The sequence below is a fragment of the Myxocyprinus asiaticus genome, chromosome 1 (assembly GCF_019703515.2).
Source record: "Myxocyprinus asiaticus isolate MX2 ecotype Aquarium Trade chromosome 1, UBuf_Myxa_2, whole genome shotgun sequence".
NCBI lineage: Eukaryota > Metazoa > Chordata > Actinopteri > Cypriniformes > Catostomidae > Myxocyprinus > Myxocyprinus asiaticus.
Window position 1 is genome coordinate 58765636 of NC_059344.1, and position 17116 is coordinate 58782751.

Here is a 17116-nt window from a genome sequence, read left to right on the forward strand (position 1 = left end):
AGCCTTCCAAACGAGACACAGCCTCTGACTACCACCCCTGGAGTCGTGAGTTTGAATCCAGGGTGTGCTGAGTGACTCCAGCCAGGTCTCCTAAGCAACCAGATTGGCCCAGTTGCTAGGGAGGGTAGAGTCACATGGGGTAACCTCCTCGTGGTCGCTATAATGTGTGGTTCTCGCTCTCGGTGGGGCACGTGGTGAGTTGTGCGTGGATGCCGCGGAGAATAGCGTGGGCCTCCAGATGCGTTACGTCTCCACAGTGACGCGCTAAACAAGCCACGTGATAAAATGCACGGATTGACAGTCTCAGACGTGGAGGCAACTGAGATTCGTCCTCCGTCATCCAGATTGAGGCAAGTCACTACGCCACCACGAGGACTTAGAGCGAATTGGGCATTCCAAATTGGGGAGAAAAGCCACAAAAAAAAACAACAAAAAAAAGCAAGTAAAGCACACTAATAAATAGACAATTATAATTCACAAAACTATTTGCATTTTTAAACATTTATTGAAACACAGCTGACTTTTTTATGACAAACACCCTGACATACCAGAGATATTCTGTAGTGGACTGAAAAATTATCATTTTTAATTAAATAGATAACATTTACCTCATCAGTATTAAAAACAAAAAAGTATTTTTTATTTTTTTTTCCTGCTGTTGAACTAGAAGACAGACAAATACACTTGTGCTTGATCTAGTTCTATGAAAGCTTTTTCCCCAACACTACATTTAAATTATAACAACATTTAAAAGTGACTGTATGAAAATATGATATCTACACATATAAAATGCACATAAACATCAGTTTTTTCACAAAGCTGGGCACATTGGCTCAGCATGGCAGGAGAAGTATTAATCTGCAAATTTCTTGGGGCAGGAATGTCAAGATTTAAAAAGGCAAACATGACATGACAATTTAGGAAATTAAAAAAATAAATCTGTATGAATATACTAAGAGATCTTTAACTGCCAATCAGAAACAGGTTATATCATTCAATAATAATGATACATGAAGACATTTTGAAAGTGTATCCAGATGACTTCTGAATCGGAAATGCATATGAATATACAGCATATCATTTAACAATGATTCACTCAATGGGTTTCTTTCAAAGCTACCTGAATTATTCTAAAAAATTGTTTGGGAAGGACATACAATGAGAGACAGAATAACAGAGGTATGGAATAGAAACATTAGTAACAAAAATGAACAAGCAACATAACTTTTTGCAGGAAAACATTTTGGTTTACTTAAGAACGTCAAAGGCAACACTTGCATATAATGGTTCTTCATGAAGTTAAAAAGTACATGCAAGTGCCTGCAATGCTAAGAACGGTTTAACAGAGAAGCATATGCATAATAGTAATGAATATATAAGCAGGTACTCTACAGGTTGTACAACAGTTCAAGTATCAAACACTTCCAATAATTTTCTCACCAACATTTAAACAAATAGCTTTCAAAAACCATTTAAACATCTCCCAATAAATGCATCATTACAGAAAGGCTAAGTATTAGAATTAGAATCAATTTCAAGTTTGCAGATACAGGTACCACACTATATAAATCTTCAGTGTAAGAAAATGCATACATATCTAGAACTTTAAAGCACTGTATGACTGTAACTATGCTACAATTCTTACATTTCAGCAATTGCGTGTTGCCTGATGTTGAATTACACTGCATTCATGGAGAGGTGATATGACAAGACTTTATAGCTTTCATTAAACCATGTTGTATTTAAAAAAAGTTACTTCTTTTTAATAACATATAACAGGGCTACTAATATATATATATATATATATATACCGATCAGCCACAACATTAAAACCACCTGCCTAATCTTGTTTAGGTCCCCCTCATGCCGCAAAAACAGCACCAACCCGCATCTCAGAATAGCATTCTGAGAAACTATTCTTCTCACCACAATTGTACAGAGCGGTTATCTGAGTTACTGCAGACTTTGTTAGTTTGAACCAGTCTGGCCATTCTCTGTTGACCTCTCTCATCAACAAGGCATTTCTGTCCACAGAACTGCCGCTCACTGGATGTTTTTTGTTTTTGGCACCATTCGGAGTAAATTCTAGAGACTGTTGTGTGTGAAAATTAGGGGTGTAACGGTTCAACTTTCTCACGGTTCGGTTTGTATCACGGTTTTAGGGTCACAGTTTCGGTACGGTTCGGTATTTAGTATGTTCAGACAAATACATATATTACTTCCAAATCCAAAGTAAGAATACTGTATTTGGTAACAAACAATTCAACAGGTTTGCCCTTAATAAAAAGCATGGTTTTAGTACAGTAACCATCATTTAATCATGGTATTTGTAGTAAAATCATAGTAACCACAAAATCAACATGGTTACTGTCATGTTTACAATATATAGTATAATCATGGTTACTATATGGAAACTTAAGTATTACTGTTGTAAAACCATGGTTAATTGTATAAAAAACCCTGGTGACAGCGGTCATGGTTATTACAATATTACTATAGTAAAACCATGGTTAATTTTCTTTAGGTACCTTAACTATAAAAAAAATAAAAAAAACTTTTCTAATTACTAAATCAATATTTTAACTTAATATCTTCACTATTACGCTACATGCATCAACATAAAGTGCATTTCAAACTCAACTCAACATTTATTCAACATTAAGAAACTGTACATCACTATAGAAGGAATCTTGCTATTAACATGGATACGAGAAGGGTCCGGGATGTCATGGCTCGAGTGTTTTAATCATAAGCAGAAATCCCACATCTTCATCAACGGAGTATGGCAACATAATTTCATGGCAATGAACACCACAAGCGTTTTAGTTATTGTTTCATGTATGTCTGAATTAACATGGAGTGCCTGCTTAAAAAACGGAAGGGAGTGTGTGCAGTTTCGGTTCACCTATCTTTCTCCAGGTGATATTGGCGTACATGATTAATCATATATCGATGTATATTACCAATATGCGGCACTCGTGTCGAGCAATTTCTACAAACAGTGCCTGTTTTGTAAACTTTTTTGACCATCGCTGTTGTAACTGACTGCAAAAAGAAAAAGTTCCAGACAGGAGATTTAAATAACACAGAGGGCTTCTCTATCAGCGGCTCGTTTTCTCTAATTGCCATTTTCAACTACACACAACGCGTGCAGAACAGTGATGTTATCAGTTGACCCATGTGAGAAGCAGACAGAGCGTATCCATTTACAGATCCATTCAGGTGCATTAGCGGTGGTTGTAACGGTGTATGTCTATTTGACACTTTGTTTTCTTCGCCAAACCTTGTGCTCCAGATGCGTCATTAAACTTGACGTGAACCACGGTGCCAATGCTTACCGAACCGTGGGTGGCGAACCGTATGGTTCGTTTTTTTTACCGAGAACCGTTACAACCCTAGTGAAAATCCCAGAAGATCAGCAGTTACAGAAATACTCAAACCAGCCCGTGTGGCACCAACAATCATCCATGCATTACCTAATCAGCTAATGGTGTAGCAGCAGTGTAGTGCATAAAATCATGCAGATACGGGTCAGGAGCTTCAGTTAATATTCATATCAACCATCAGAATGGGGAAACAATTTGATCTCAGTGATCTGGACCGTGGCATGAGTGTTGGTGTCAGATGGGCTGATCTGAGCATTTCTGTAACTGCTGATCTCCTGGGATTTTCACACACACAAGTCTCTACAATTTACTCCAAATGGTGCCAAAAACAAAAAACATCTAGTGAGCGGCAGTTCTGTGGACGGAAACGCCTTGTTGATGAGAAAGGTCAACAGAGAAGCCCCATCCGAAAACAAATCCCATCCCATCCCATCAAAGAAGCTGGATCTATCTGGATATAATTTGGTCAAAATCCTGACAAACATAAAATAGCAGCTATGTCGAGACTGTGGATCTGTGATTTGTCAAAATACCAGCTAATTAAGTTTTTTCAGCAAGAGCTGGACTATACCTGAAATTCCCAACTATGCTCTGGATTAACTTGGATTTGAATTAATTTCCAAAAATATATTAAAAAGACAGTCACAGAATCTGTTGGCAGAAAAAGTGGCTAAGATTGGTAAAAACAAGAGTATAAAATAAACTGCAAGAGAAACCAGTCAAAATGAACCAATTGGCTATTAATCATGTCCAAATCTTGGGTAGAAATAAGAGAGGATGAGCAGGAGTTAAGATTGGTGAGTTCAGAGACTCACTCTGTCAAACAAGTCAAGGCCTCCAGACAAAATAAATATAGCTGTGAAAATGTTTAGGACGATTTATGCTCCAACATGTAGTAACGATACATGATGCCCATGAGCGCAGCGGCTATGGCAGGAATTAACCAGGTGCTCCATGACCTAAGCAAAAACAAAATGAACCAGTTAAAACCAAACTCAAAATTGAACTTGCACTCATGCAGTTTGGGAACTGATGTTTATTTCAGGCCTTTTCAAACTGGGGTCCGGGGACCCCCAGGGGGCCACAAAGGGGTCCTACAGGGTCTGCAGAAAATTACTGCATATGACACATTGCATTTCGTTCTGCTTTCTAAACAGGTCGTAAATCCTGAGCTTATTTTAGATTTTTTTTTATTCTGTTGACAGCCATAGTTTTTTACAGTAAGAAATAAAAACATTCCTTGCAACGTGCATTCATTGAAAAAGTATGGACGTCTATCTTTGTTTCGGCTTTAGTACAAATGGCAATTAATAATAATAATAATTTAATAATAATTAATAATTTTATTTATCACACATTATACATTTGCACATATACAGTGAAATTCCTTTTTTTTCACATATCCCAGCTAAGCTGGGGTCAGAGTGCAGGGTCAGCCATGATACGGCGCCCCTGGAGCGGATAGGGTCAAGGGCCTTGCTCAAGGGCCCAACAGTGGCATCTTGGCGGTGCTGGGGCTTGAACCCCCGACCTTCTGATCAGTAACCCAGAGCCTTAACCGCTGAGCGCACTCAGTATAAATGGGTCTTTACGAATGAAAATATATAGCTGCCTTTAATATTTTAGGAAGGGGGTGCTTTGCAAGGGGATCATCGTATTTGGGGGTCCTTAGCATCAAAAAGTTAGAAAACCCATGGTTTATTAAGAATATAAATATTTACCTGGACTCCCTAGAAGTTGTGATGTAAACTTCCTAAAAGAGAAAAGTGATAAAAATGAAGCTTTAAAAGAAGAACACATTAACAAACTGCAACCATTTTTACAGCTGATATATTTGTGAATTAGCTACAAATATCAGTAAAGTATTTTGATACATATACAGCATTTTTTTTTACCTCTGATTCTTTCTTTCGATCATCCTAAAACAGAAAAAGGGAAAATTGTTTACGTTAAAAGTTAACATATTGAGCTGCATTTTTATAACCCAGAACTGTCAAAACAGAATGTACTTTTAGAGTCTAGCTGAAACTGAACTAATAAGATATATGCAAAAACTGAAAATAAATAATGAAATGTCATTACCGGATCCTTTAATTAAAACTCCTGAGTCAAGAAATTCTCTCAAAGAATTTCAAATCTTTACTTGGGAGGTCCAAATTTTTCCCTATTAAACTGTTCAGCATTTTTTCACATTTACGTTTGGCTTTATATTTTTACAAAGGCTGCGCTTAAATTACTGTCATGTTAAATGTAACATTTTAAATGTCACTAATAATGCAATTATTCTTAAAAAAGGAGATATCTGGAGCAGATACACAGTTTCATTTTACCTCAGGCTGCACGTGCTCTTCCCTCTCTCACTCATGGGGCGCGTTTTGGAAACGTTGGCTTGAAAGTCGCTATGGATGTTTTCAAATTTAAGTTTTCTTTAAATCTGTGCGTGCTTGTAAGTTATTTTCCCGCCGAGCAGGCTTTTTCATGTGCAGGATAATCGCCTCAGGTGAGTCAGGTCCTGTCTTTCATGGGACCATGTCGACGTGTTAATTTCGCTTATCAAAAATGTATGCTGTAAGTAGCCTAGAAAATGACTAGGTATGCCTTTTTTTTACCTTGCTGATTAATAAGGCTATTTTCAACAATGTGCCGACTGCTTACCGATTAAACCATCTTTTATTCTGTGTGCACTTCATGTTTAAGACAAACAATACATTTGGTTTATTGTACATTTCTTACATGCCTATTTTTTTATCTACCTATAGCTGTTTGTTTTTGTACATCGTAATTGTTATTGGTTAACGTTCTTTACCGAGCAGCTGTCATATTAGATCATAGACTAATGCATTTTTTTTCTCTAGCAGATTTGGCTTGTTAATTATTTTCAACAATGTCCTGACTGTTTTAATGTGTTAAGTAACTTTTACTTGGTGAATTCCATTTAGAACAGGCTATTAGGTTTGCTCTATTGGTCCTGCCCATTTCATTCAATTGTTTTCAATAAATATTCCTGTATTCGCTAACGTTGATTCAGTGAATGCCTGTCATGTTCTATATTCAATGATCATAATGCAAGGCAAGCATGGCACAGATAAATGCCCCTTTTCAGTGGAATTTAGTGTTGGATATGGAATAGATTAAGTATTTTAAATGAGTCACATAAACAATGTTTTCTAAAGGTTTCTTACTTTTTAGACTAGTCCCTAATGTTTACCTGAAGTGACTTCCAGACGTGTTATTGATACTGAGCGCATCTACATGAGAGGCAATGAAAGAGTGTCATAGTTTAGATGCTCATAATGATTTTTCAGAATGATAATGAGATATTGGATCGCTCCTATTATAATCAATGAAGCTGTTAACGTTGTAAGCGCGTGACTTCTATACTACTCCAGCTACTCTGAGATCTTGGCAGTGTGATACTGCAGATTTTTGTGTGACAAATTGCTTATGTTCCTCATTTGAAAGTTGCTTTGAATAAAAGCGTCTGCTAAATGACTAAATGTTAATGACTTGCGCAGATTCATTCATTATAATACGGGCGATCTATAGTCACTTTTAGAGCCTGTAAAGAAATACTCTGTCTTAACTGCCAGCTAAACTCTACCTATCAAACTTACTATTATTTGGCAAAAATGTAATGCACCTACTAGAGATAAGATGTGTGCTACAGTGGTTCATGCGTCCATTTGTGTTTGTTCTTTCGGCAATCGAAACACTTTAATTTCGTTAGTTCCAGGCATCCAGCCACTGAACAACATGGTCCAAATTTTGATAATGAAATTCTATTAATCGTATTAAAATTAGTCATGTTAATCGTTAAAGATCACTATGAATGAAGCACCTCCCGCTGTTGTTTTAAATGAGTTCGACAACTAGCTGGAAATGTTCAAGGGACAAAGACGTCACTTCCTAAACCAACGAAATGGTCTATAGTTATCTACAAAACCATAAGATTTTGGGTTTGTACCACTTTGAAACTGACACATCAATAAGATAAAATAACAAAGACTACCACTTGGAGTTCCCCTATGTAATACTGCTGGAGCATCTCTCTGGCATCTGTGGAATGGCCTACATCCTCAAAGCTCTCCGTTGCATCTGTTCCTGCTTGCTCCAGTAGAACTTCCTCACCTCCTGGATGCTGTAAAAGAAGAGAAGAAAAAAAGTTTTCTATTTCTATTAAAAGTCAAATTATATGACAATGGAAATTATATCACCAATTTAATATCATGGTTGCCATGTTTTTGGGGGGCATGTACCATTGTAATACCATTGTATTCTTGCAAATACCTTGTAGTACCATGTAAATACAATGATACATGAATGTGGTAATCATTCAGTACCATGGCATTACAATTTGTCTAAGGGTAAACAATAGAGGTAGACCGATATATCGGTTATATCGAGCCGATAGTTGCTTCTTGGAACAATCAGTTATCGGCAAAAATCTATCTATTTTCTTATATATATATATACACTACCAGTCAAAAGTTTTGAAACACTTGACTGAAATGTTTCTCATGATCTTAAAAATCTTTTGATCTGAAGGTGTATGCTTAAATGTTTGAAATTAATTTTGTAGACAAAAATATAATTGTGCCACCATGTTAATTTATTTCATTATAAAACTAAAATTTTATTAAAAAAAACAAAAAAAAAAACAACTTGGACCAAATAATAAAGAAAAGCAGCCAATAAGTGCCCAACATAGATGGGAACTCCTTCAATACTGTTTAAAAAGCATCCCAGGGTGATACCTCAAGAAGTTGGTTGAGAAAATGTCAGGAGTACATGTCTGCAAATTCTAGGCAAAGGGTGACTACTTTGAAGATGCTAGATTATAAAACAGTTATTTTGGATTTTGTTTAGTCACAACATAATTCCTATAGTTCCATTTATGTTATTCCATAGTTGTGATGACTTTACTATTATTCTAAAATGTGAAAAACAATAGTATAATAAAGAATGAGTAAGTGTTTCAAAACTTTTGACCGGTAGTGTATATTTTATTTATCCGTGTTCCCCATGTGTCCAGTGCTGGAGGAGTCTACAGTCAGAACAGCGGCCTCTAGAGGCTAAATAAAAAGTAACTGCATGGGGATCTTCCATATCTTTATTTTAATATTCAGTCATATTTTTTTATCCTCACTTCAATGCAAATTTTGGTTTGATAATCAAGTATTCTAAACTGAAGCAAAAAAAAAAAAAAAAATGCAACTAAATGGAAATTGTGTCTCCAAATTCATATTTTGTGAATAATAAACCTTTAGAGAATGAGAAAAGATGTTTTATTTACCTTAATTCTGTAACAATTCACATGTACAAGATATAATACTCACTTGTATTCATTTCATGTATCCATGTTCTTATCCTTTATGTTCAATATTATCAATGATTCTCTGTACATTTGCAAAGTGCATCTCCATATTAGGGATGGGCATTTTGGTCATTTTGTCTACTCGAGTAATCAGACTAATTACTCAAGTACTCGTCGAGTACTTGAGGGGCAATGACATGTTCATAACTTTATTTATAATAACATGTCTGACAAACGTCTATAGCTGCTGCATTGTGTCTTGTTGTTCCAGTGTATTGTCTATTCATCATTATAGGCTGTTATAAAATAAAATGTTACAAAATGTACAAAAGATTGCATAATCAAAATATAGATATTTTGTCATTATGTGAAGATTCGCTGCCCAGCTCGGAAAGAATGTGCACAATGCGCATCTGTCTGTTCTTCCTTCAGGTTACCATAGTAATCTTAGTAAGCGCGCACCAGTTTTTTTAGTGACTGTCTGAACCGTCTATTTTCAAATCGCATTTGGCTTATCAGGAGATGCCATAACCATCGCGTTTTTAATATAAGTGTTAAGCTGAAGTTCAGTTTTGAAGACGCTGCATTCTGTTGCATTTAGCTGCGCTCTGTCAAAGTGTTTGAAACACTCGCCTGCTGTATATGCGTTGCTACAGCACGTTGAGTCCACTGCCATACTGCCTGTGTGTGTGTGCATGCGTCCAAGTGTTCGCTCTTGTGGGGAAAGCCTCGATGCTCCGTATTGTGTTTGCTGTGATTCATGAAGCATTCCATTCAACTCGGAGAGTCAGAATTTCCACCTTTCAACTGGGGAAAGTGCAACGGAATGTCACTTTATATCGGACATTTAACTTAGAAACTCGTGTGGAAATCTTCATTCAATTCGTCGAGATGCAGGTGTGTGTTACTTCATGCAAACATGATGCCACCCAGGGCAGGGAGGTTTACAGTCAGTGACAAACGTTCACTTTTATTAAATAATGTCCATTAACAAGTCAAAGTTCTTACATTAAATGATAATAAAACGTGTTTAGCAAACATTTTGCAGAGAAGGGGTTCAAAGCACGGTTAATCACACTCTCTTTTGATTATCGTAACGATAGCGTTGCAGTGTTATGTCAGTTTGGTTGCTATGAGATGTCTCTGACAATCAATGTACCCCCCAAAATCACAACTTAATAAATCTCAAAATTAAAACTAAGCTTCCTCTTCAACACGTTTGTGTTTAGTTGTCAGGTAATTGTCACTGGATTTTGAATTAAGTGAAAATTCACATCATGCGTGATCACTATCGATCACTGTTTTCATGATCGATCATTGCTGCCACGTCCGAGTACCCGAGTACTCGTGCCCATCCATACTCCATATGCATGTTGCTACTGTATGTGTATAGGAACTTCTCCTTATGTTGTTAAACTGGGGGCCTCTCAATACAACCTTAGAATGAGGTCTTCCTTCCTGATAAAGTTTGCAGAGGAATTTAAAGATTCGGTAGTCAGAACAAAAGTCCCCCTCTCTAACACTCTTCTTAATTTATGACTTGCACGTGTGGAGTTATTTTCTTCACATATCCTGCACACAATAGTTTCAGGCCCCAGTGGGGTAACTGCCATTAGACTGACCTCTCACTTTAAGTTCACACTGCTCACTTTCTTATCGGTGCGAAGCACAATTGAAGAGGACAAATCCAGCAACACTTGATGAAGGGAGAAATTTATTGAAAAAACAACACGTTTCGATCACAAGCCTTCATCAGAGTTTACAATGTTAAGAAAGAGCAGATTCAAAGCAATTATTTAAATACATACAAGAGTAACATCTAGCCAATGAAATGGGCAGGACAATCTCATCCACTAATCAGGGAACATCAATTTTAATTGTACTAATTAAACAATAAGTAGGTCAATAAGAAAAACACACCCATCAAATTGAAAAAGGAGAAACTTTTTAAATAAAAAAATCCTTTTCTATTTTAATCTTCCTTTTTATTCTTTGGCATTGAAGTGATAAACCCTTCTGCAAAATTTGGTAATATGGATCAGATTAGAAAAAAAAAAAAAAAAGAAAAAAAAATTTTGTATTTTTTATTTAAAAAGTTTATCTCCTATAGATATAAATGAAGAGTCTGTAATAAATGAATTTGTATAAATTGTTAACATTTTATTTGTTTTTTTCTTGTGTATCACGTTTTGACGTGTATTGGCTTTATGTTTGCAGGTCTTGTATAAAGTTGTTTCTAATGATGTGCAATTTGATGGGTGTGGTTTTCTTACTAACCTACTTTTTTTTAAATTAGTACAATTGAAATTAGTGGATGAGATTGTCCATCCCAAGTGTTGCTGGATTTGTCCTCTTCAATTGTGCTTCGTCCTCTCCATGCACCTACTTGTCTGTTGGTGAAGTAGACATTCTGTACTTGTGAATAAACAATACCTTGTTATAAACATTGAAGGGGACAGAGGAAGTGCCTGCATGCAAACCAAGCTATATTTTTTACCGAGTGGGTACATTAGACTTCAGACTTGTTGCTCTCTGCTTCAACTTCTCTCTTACCAGAGGCCTCTGATTTAACTTTAACTTGACTGTTCTTGTTCTTGCTTATCTATTAGATAATACAAAGATAACACAATATATACAGATATATTTAGATTTATTTTACTAAGAATGGTCTTCAGTACATTCACATTAATATTTATTTTTTTATTGTTAAGTTTATACTCAGTATTATTATCATTACTCGATATTCATTGTATTTTTGATTATATTTCATTATATCAATGTGATTCCAATCATATCTCTTTTATCATACTTATTTACACATTTATTAACTTTTGACATTGTATAACATTCCTTCTGCAAACTCTCTAGTCGTGTGAAATAATTTAATCTTCTGGACGCATCACGCATCAACTATTCCTTATTAAACCTCATCGGGTGAAATATATATATATTACACACAGAGTATATACGGTTATATAAATAAGCATGCAAAATACTTCATCTGGTTAATATGTATGCTATAAAAAGCTTAATTTGGTAAATACTGAACTAAATATAGAGCACTGTAATGCATTGCTTATTATTTGGATTTTGGTTAAACAATAAACTGCATCTGGGATTTTATTCATTTTGGACTCTTGTAGCCTCTATGTCTGTGCCCGCCATAATAAGGAAAGACTAAGAAAATCTATTAACATTCTATAAATCCATTTTAAAAACTATTGGCTGATTAATGGCTATCTGCCTTTTTCACCACCTTAGATATCGGTATCTGCAAAATCCACTATCGGTCGACCTCTTGTAAAAAAATACACATTCCTCAAATCACATATTACATAAATGCAGATTTTGGAAATAACTCCCAAATTAATAATTAAACTTTTCAAATATTCGGTCAATTACTGCTCCAGGACAAAAAAAAAAAAAAAACAACATAGCCCGTGTCCAAGGGCAAAATACCAGGGTTCCCACTCTTATCGACCAATACATTTCCATGACTTTTCCAGTCATTTGTGATTTCTGGAAACCAGTTTTGACCAATTACTTTGATTCAGACAGATTCACTAATGAATCTTTCAGACCATTTTGTGAACCATTTCGACTAAATAACTGCAAAGAACCAACTCTACAAAAGGACTTGCTCACAAACCGGACAACGCTGGGTTACATGCAAGTTCTACTCTATTTAATATTTAGGGTATTAAATATTTTAGAGCACATCATAACACTAAATATGACTTTTATTAACCACTGGCGACTAAATATTCAGATTTTACTCGCCAGAGATTGAGTTGTGTAGTGACGAAGAAGAACTTGAGTGCTGCGATCCCTTTACTGAATAAGATGCTAGCAAATAAGAAGCTGAATTCAGCCTCATCTTTTACAGCGTGTTGTGTCTCTTGAGTGCGAACTCTGAAGGCAACTGACCTGCAGTGGGTCCGGATCTATCGTGATTGCGCTGTCACCATCGCTTTAGTTCAGCCGTGATATGTCACTGACATTGTATTTACCGACGTCATCTCTGACTTCGGTTAAACTTTTCCCCGGACTGTTTTCACAACATTCTCCTTGTTAAAGCATGGCTACAAACAAGTAACATGCTTGTTGGATGTCTGTTGGAAGGTAAAATTGTTGCAAAACTTGAGCGCTTGTAGATTTGAATTTGAGAACTTGTACAATACACAATACACATTATACAAGTAAAAGTTTCCTTTTGCTTAATTCTGTGTATTTTGTGTCCAAAGACGAGACCCAGGCACCCCGTTTTCAGTTGATGTTTCTTTTAATATCCTTTCTGTTATTTACTTCTCTCTCGTTAATGAGCACTCATTTAACCGTTAACATTTGCTCCCGGAGCTGCCGGTCATCTTAAAGAGACAGTACCAATTTAGTGCTTATTATACATATCAATGTAAACTCAATGTAAATCGCACAAGTGCATTTAAACAAACATGTTACAAAATGTAGTAAGTGTAATAAATGTGTAAATACATAAATATTTAAAAGGCACAATCGTACATTGTGAAATATTTTAACTTCAGAAAACACTGTAAATATTAAAGAATTTAACAAACAGGCTCGTGTCATTTTGGTTAAAACATTTTTTTTGTTTTTAGTAGTTTTGATATAGTAGCACTTAAATTATTATTTTTATAATATCATTATTAATTCTATTTTCATTATTAAGTTCCAAACTTGCAAATATTTTGTTAAAAATGTATGAAATTTGAAACAGTATCAACAGCTTGTATCATTATTAAAATGAAATTTCATGACATCATATAAATTGACAGAATGTGAAATTATCCATTTGTACACAAGCTAAAATGTGATAAAAAAGGATCAAAAGCAAAATTTGAAAATGAAATGTACAATCTCGCATACTATATTTTTGAGTGAAGTCAAATATATGAAAACTAATATATATGAAGATGCCCCTTTCTCCTCCCTGCTAATTCAGAGTCTGGGAGACGGAGCTTTAACTTCTATCAAGAGATTATGGGAGAAAGATTTAAACTTGGTATTGGAGGAGGGAGTGTGGGCTAGGATTCTAAAAAACGTCAAGTCTGCATCTAGAGATGCAAGGGTGCATCTGATGCAATTAAAGATTTTCCATTTGGGGCCTGGGTAGCTCAGCGAGTAAACACGCTGACTACCACCACTGGAGTCGCGAGTTCGAATCCAGGGCGTACCGAGTGACTCCAGCCAGGTCTCCTAAGCAACCAAATTGGCCCGGTTGCTAGGGAGGGTAGAGTCACATTGTGTAACCTCCTCGTGGTCACTATAATGTGGTTCGCTCTCGGTGGGGCACATGGCGAGTTGTGCGTGGATGCCATGGGGAACAGCGCGAAGCCTCCACACGCGCTATGTCTCCGTGGTAATGCGCTCAACAAGCCACGTGATTAGATGCGCGGATTGACGGTCTCAGACACAGAGGCAACTGAGATTCGTCCTCTGCCACCCGGATTGAGGCGAGTCACTATGCCACCACGAGGACTTACAGAGCACTGGGAATTGGGCATTCCAAATTGGCGAGAAAAGAAAAAAAAAAGAAAAAAAGGTTTTGCATCGATTCTGTTGGACCCCTTCTGGATTGTATAGGCTTGGTCTTAAAGACACACCCACCTGCTGGCAATGCCAATCAGATGGAGACACAACCCATGCTTTTAGTGGTGTGTTAAGATCCAAGAATTTTGGTTGAAGGTTCAGAGTTTTATATGTGATGTATTGGGCACTCAAATTTCATATTGCCCCAGACTCTGTAGGCGATGGGGCGGTCATCAATATAGGGGATAAACACATAAAAAATTTGATTCTGACCAGTGTTATGATTGGTAGGCAGGTTATTTTAAGGGGATGGAAGTCGGATGGAGCACCCTCATTTCCGGAGTGGTGTGCAGAGATGGGGAGGGTGGCAGCTTTCGAGGAGGTATCAAGTAGAAGGCTGGGGTTGTGGGATTTGTTTGATAGGAAATTGGGAAATTATTTAGCGTTTTTTGGGGGACTCTCAGGGGAGGGGCTGTGGAAAGAGAAGTTTAGTTTTAATTATGTATGATTATTATATTTTATTTTTTTGTTTTCTGTTTTTGTGTGTGTGTGTGTGTATTCTTATGTGACCACAGGGGTGTTCGTTGGGGGTCAGGGTGGGGTTGGAGATTGGGGAGGGATAATAGTGGGGGTTACATGTTGATTAAATGTATATATGTTGTGTTTTTCTTTGATATACATCTATGAATCAATAAAAAAAAAATTTATTGAAGAAAAAAAAACAAAAAAAAAAAAAAAAACAAAGATGCCCCCTTCTCAGTTTTCTAAAAATCTTCTTTAGTTTTCAGTTGCATTATGCTTACATGTTGCCAAAAGCCTGGAGAGTAAAAATACTAATGTACTAGCCAATGGCGACTGTTTCTCAAACGTGTCCATAGAAGGCTGTTAAACATATTTCGATGATTTTTCAATGACTTTCAAGATTTCACTATCCATGACTTCTCCGGGCCTGAAAAACACAATTTAATGAACTAAACTACATATCCCATAATTCCAGGCAAAGCTGTTGCACAACATTCAACCTCTAACCTCTATTTTCACACGGTTTTCAGGGTTTCATGTTAAACAACTTTCATAAAGCATGTTGCCGCAATAAATCCTGCCTACACGTCATTTATAAAACACATTCGTGGCCATTACATGTTAAAATGCACTTTCACGATCTGCTCGATTTAATATGCGTCCTGTACAACAGCGTGAAGTTATATCACACAAAATGAAAACCGGATTTTAACAATATAAAACTCGCCACAAACCCTAGATATGTTACATAAAACTCAATCATTTAAGATTGAGCTCGGGTATTATAAATAGTGGGAAGTGTTTGTTGAAAAATGACAGCTTAACACGATCAGGCTAGCCGGGTAGCTAACTGGCTACAACACCTGTTATGCACATACACACCTGGCCTGCACTGCAATACCTTTCGATTTTATTTATTAAATGTATTTATTTTTATAGTAAACAATAGCTAATGTTGTTAGGTTGACTTGCACTCAAATGTTCGTTAGTTTAATCCTTTAAATCGACATTTACTGCACTGAATCTAGTATGCTAACTCACAGAAACGTTGAAGATCTTGTCATTAACCTGTGCTTTTGGGACCAGAGATAATAGCTGCAGCCACCATGTACTAGAGCATATTGTAAAAATAAGCAGTGGCCCATATGTTAGATATTAAAATAATAAAACCATGCATATTGTGTGCAGTACAAGCCCTCTCTTACCTCCTCCATGAATTTTGTGATATCGTAAATTTTATCGTGGATAATGAGCCATGTGTCTTCGCTCATGTTATGGGCTTGCACCTCCTCGCGTGAGTAGTACATGACACCGTTCTCCTTTTCATCCTTCATGTCCTGGTTTTTATTTATATTCACGGAGCTCTCTGTTTCGTCTCCCATCTTCACTCTGTTTCGGTGGCTTTACTACAGGAACTCAACGTAACCAGCGCCACCCGTGACTTTTTTGCTTGAAGTTGGTTCTTTGAATTATAATAACCCGACGTGTTTGTCCAGCTCTTGTCTAGCCGGCACACCACCACCAGTCACGAGAAATGATCCAATCCATTCATTTGAACCAAACCAGCCAATCAGCGCTCGGCTCAGTCTGCACATGCCCACCGACGGATCCAACAACAGCCAATCAGAATCAAGAGCTGAACATCATGAGACCGTCACACGTCACACGCATGTTACACGCATTTTTGCGTTACGTTGCATAACCGCAAAAGTCGTTAATGCTGAAAAGTCTCAAACACACTTTTTTTGACTGAATTTAGTTTTTCAACAGATTCATTATAGTTGGATATTTACTCTTAAACACATACGTCTTTAGTGACCCGGGACCTCATTCCACCCTCTTTACTGTACCTCATATTTTTGGAGTAGTGCCTACATCTCTTTAGTATCCCTCAACATTTTTCTTGGTGTAACACCAAAAAAAAAAAAAAAAAAAAAAGAAATAGTAATAATAATAATAATAATTATATATATATATATATATATATATATATATATATATATATATATATATATATATGTGTGTGTGTGTGTGTGTGTGTGTGTGTGTGTGTGTGTGTGTGTGTGTGTATGTGTGTGTGTAATAGTGTCGCTTCCATAAATCATATTTGTATAATCATATAATATCTACAGGCTATAAAGGTCATTCTTGGGATTCGTTAATATTTCAACTTAAAAATAATAATAATAAAAAAAAAAAACTTAAAAAAAAAACTTAAATTAAACTACATTTGATTAATTGTCTGAATACTCCAAAACATTAGGCACATATTAAACCTCCAAAAAATCATATTTTCCCCACATCAGGCATCAAATCCCTTTTATTAGGGATACCTCAACCCCGTCAC

The 17116-nt window shown here is 36.3% G+C and overlaps 1 protein-coding gene across 1 annotated transcript; it reads right to left on the reverse strand.

Moving 5' to 3' along the window:
• Nucleotides 1-485: 485 nt before the first annotated feature.
• LOC127439825 (cytochrome b5-like) lies at nt 486-16287 on the reverse strand. Its single transcript, XM_051696089.1, has 5 exons — nt 15975-16287; nt 7396-7524; nt 5282-5305; nt 5108-5139; nt 486-4345 (listed from the first exon to the last, which is right to left on the reverse strand). The coding sequence occupies exons 1-5, from the start codon at nt 16149-16151 to the stop codon at nt 4255-4257; spliced, it is 453 nt and encodes a 150-aa protein (XP_051552049.1). The 5' UTR covers nt 16152-16287; the 3' UTR covers nt 486-4254.
• Between the last annotated feature and the right edge of the window lie 829 nt (nt 16288-17116).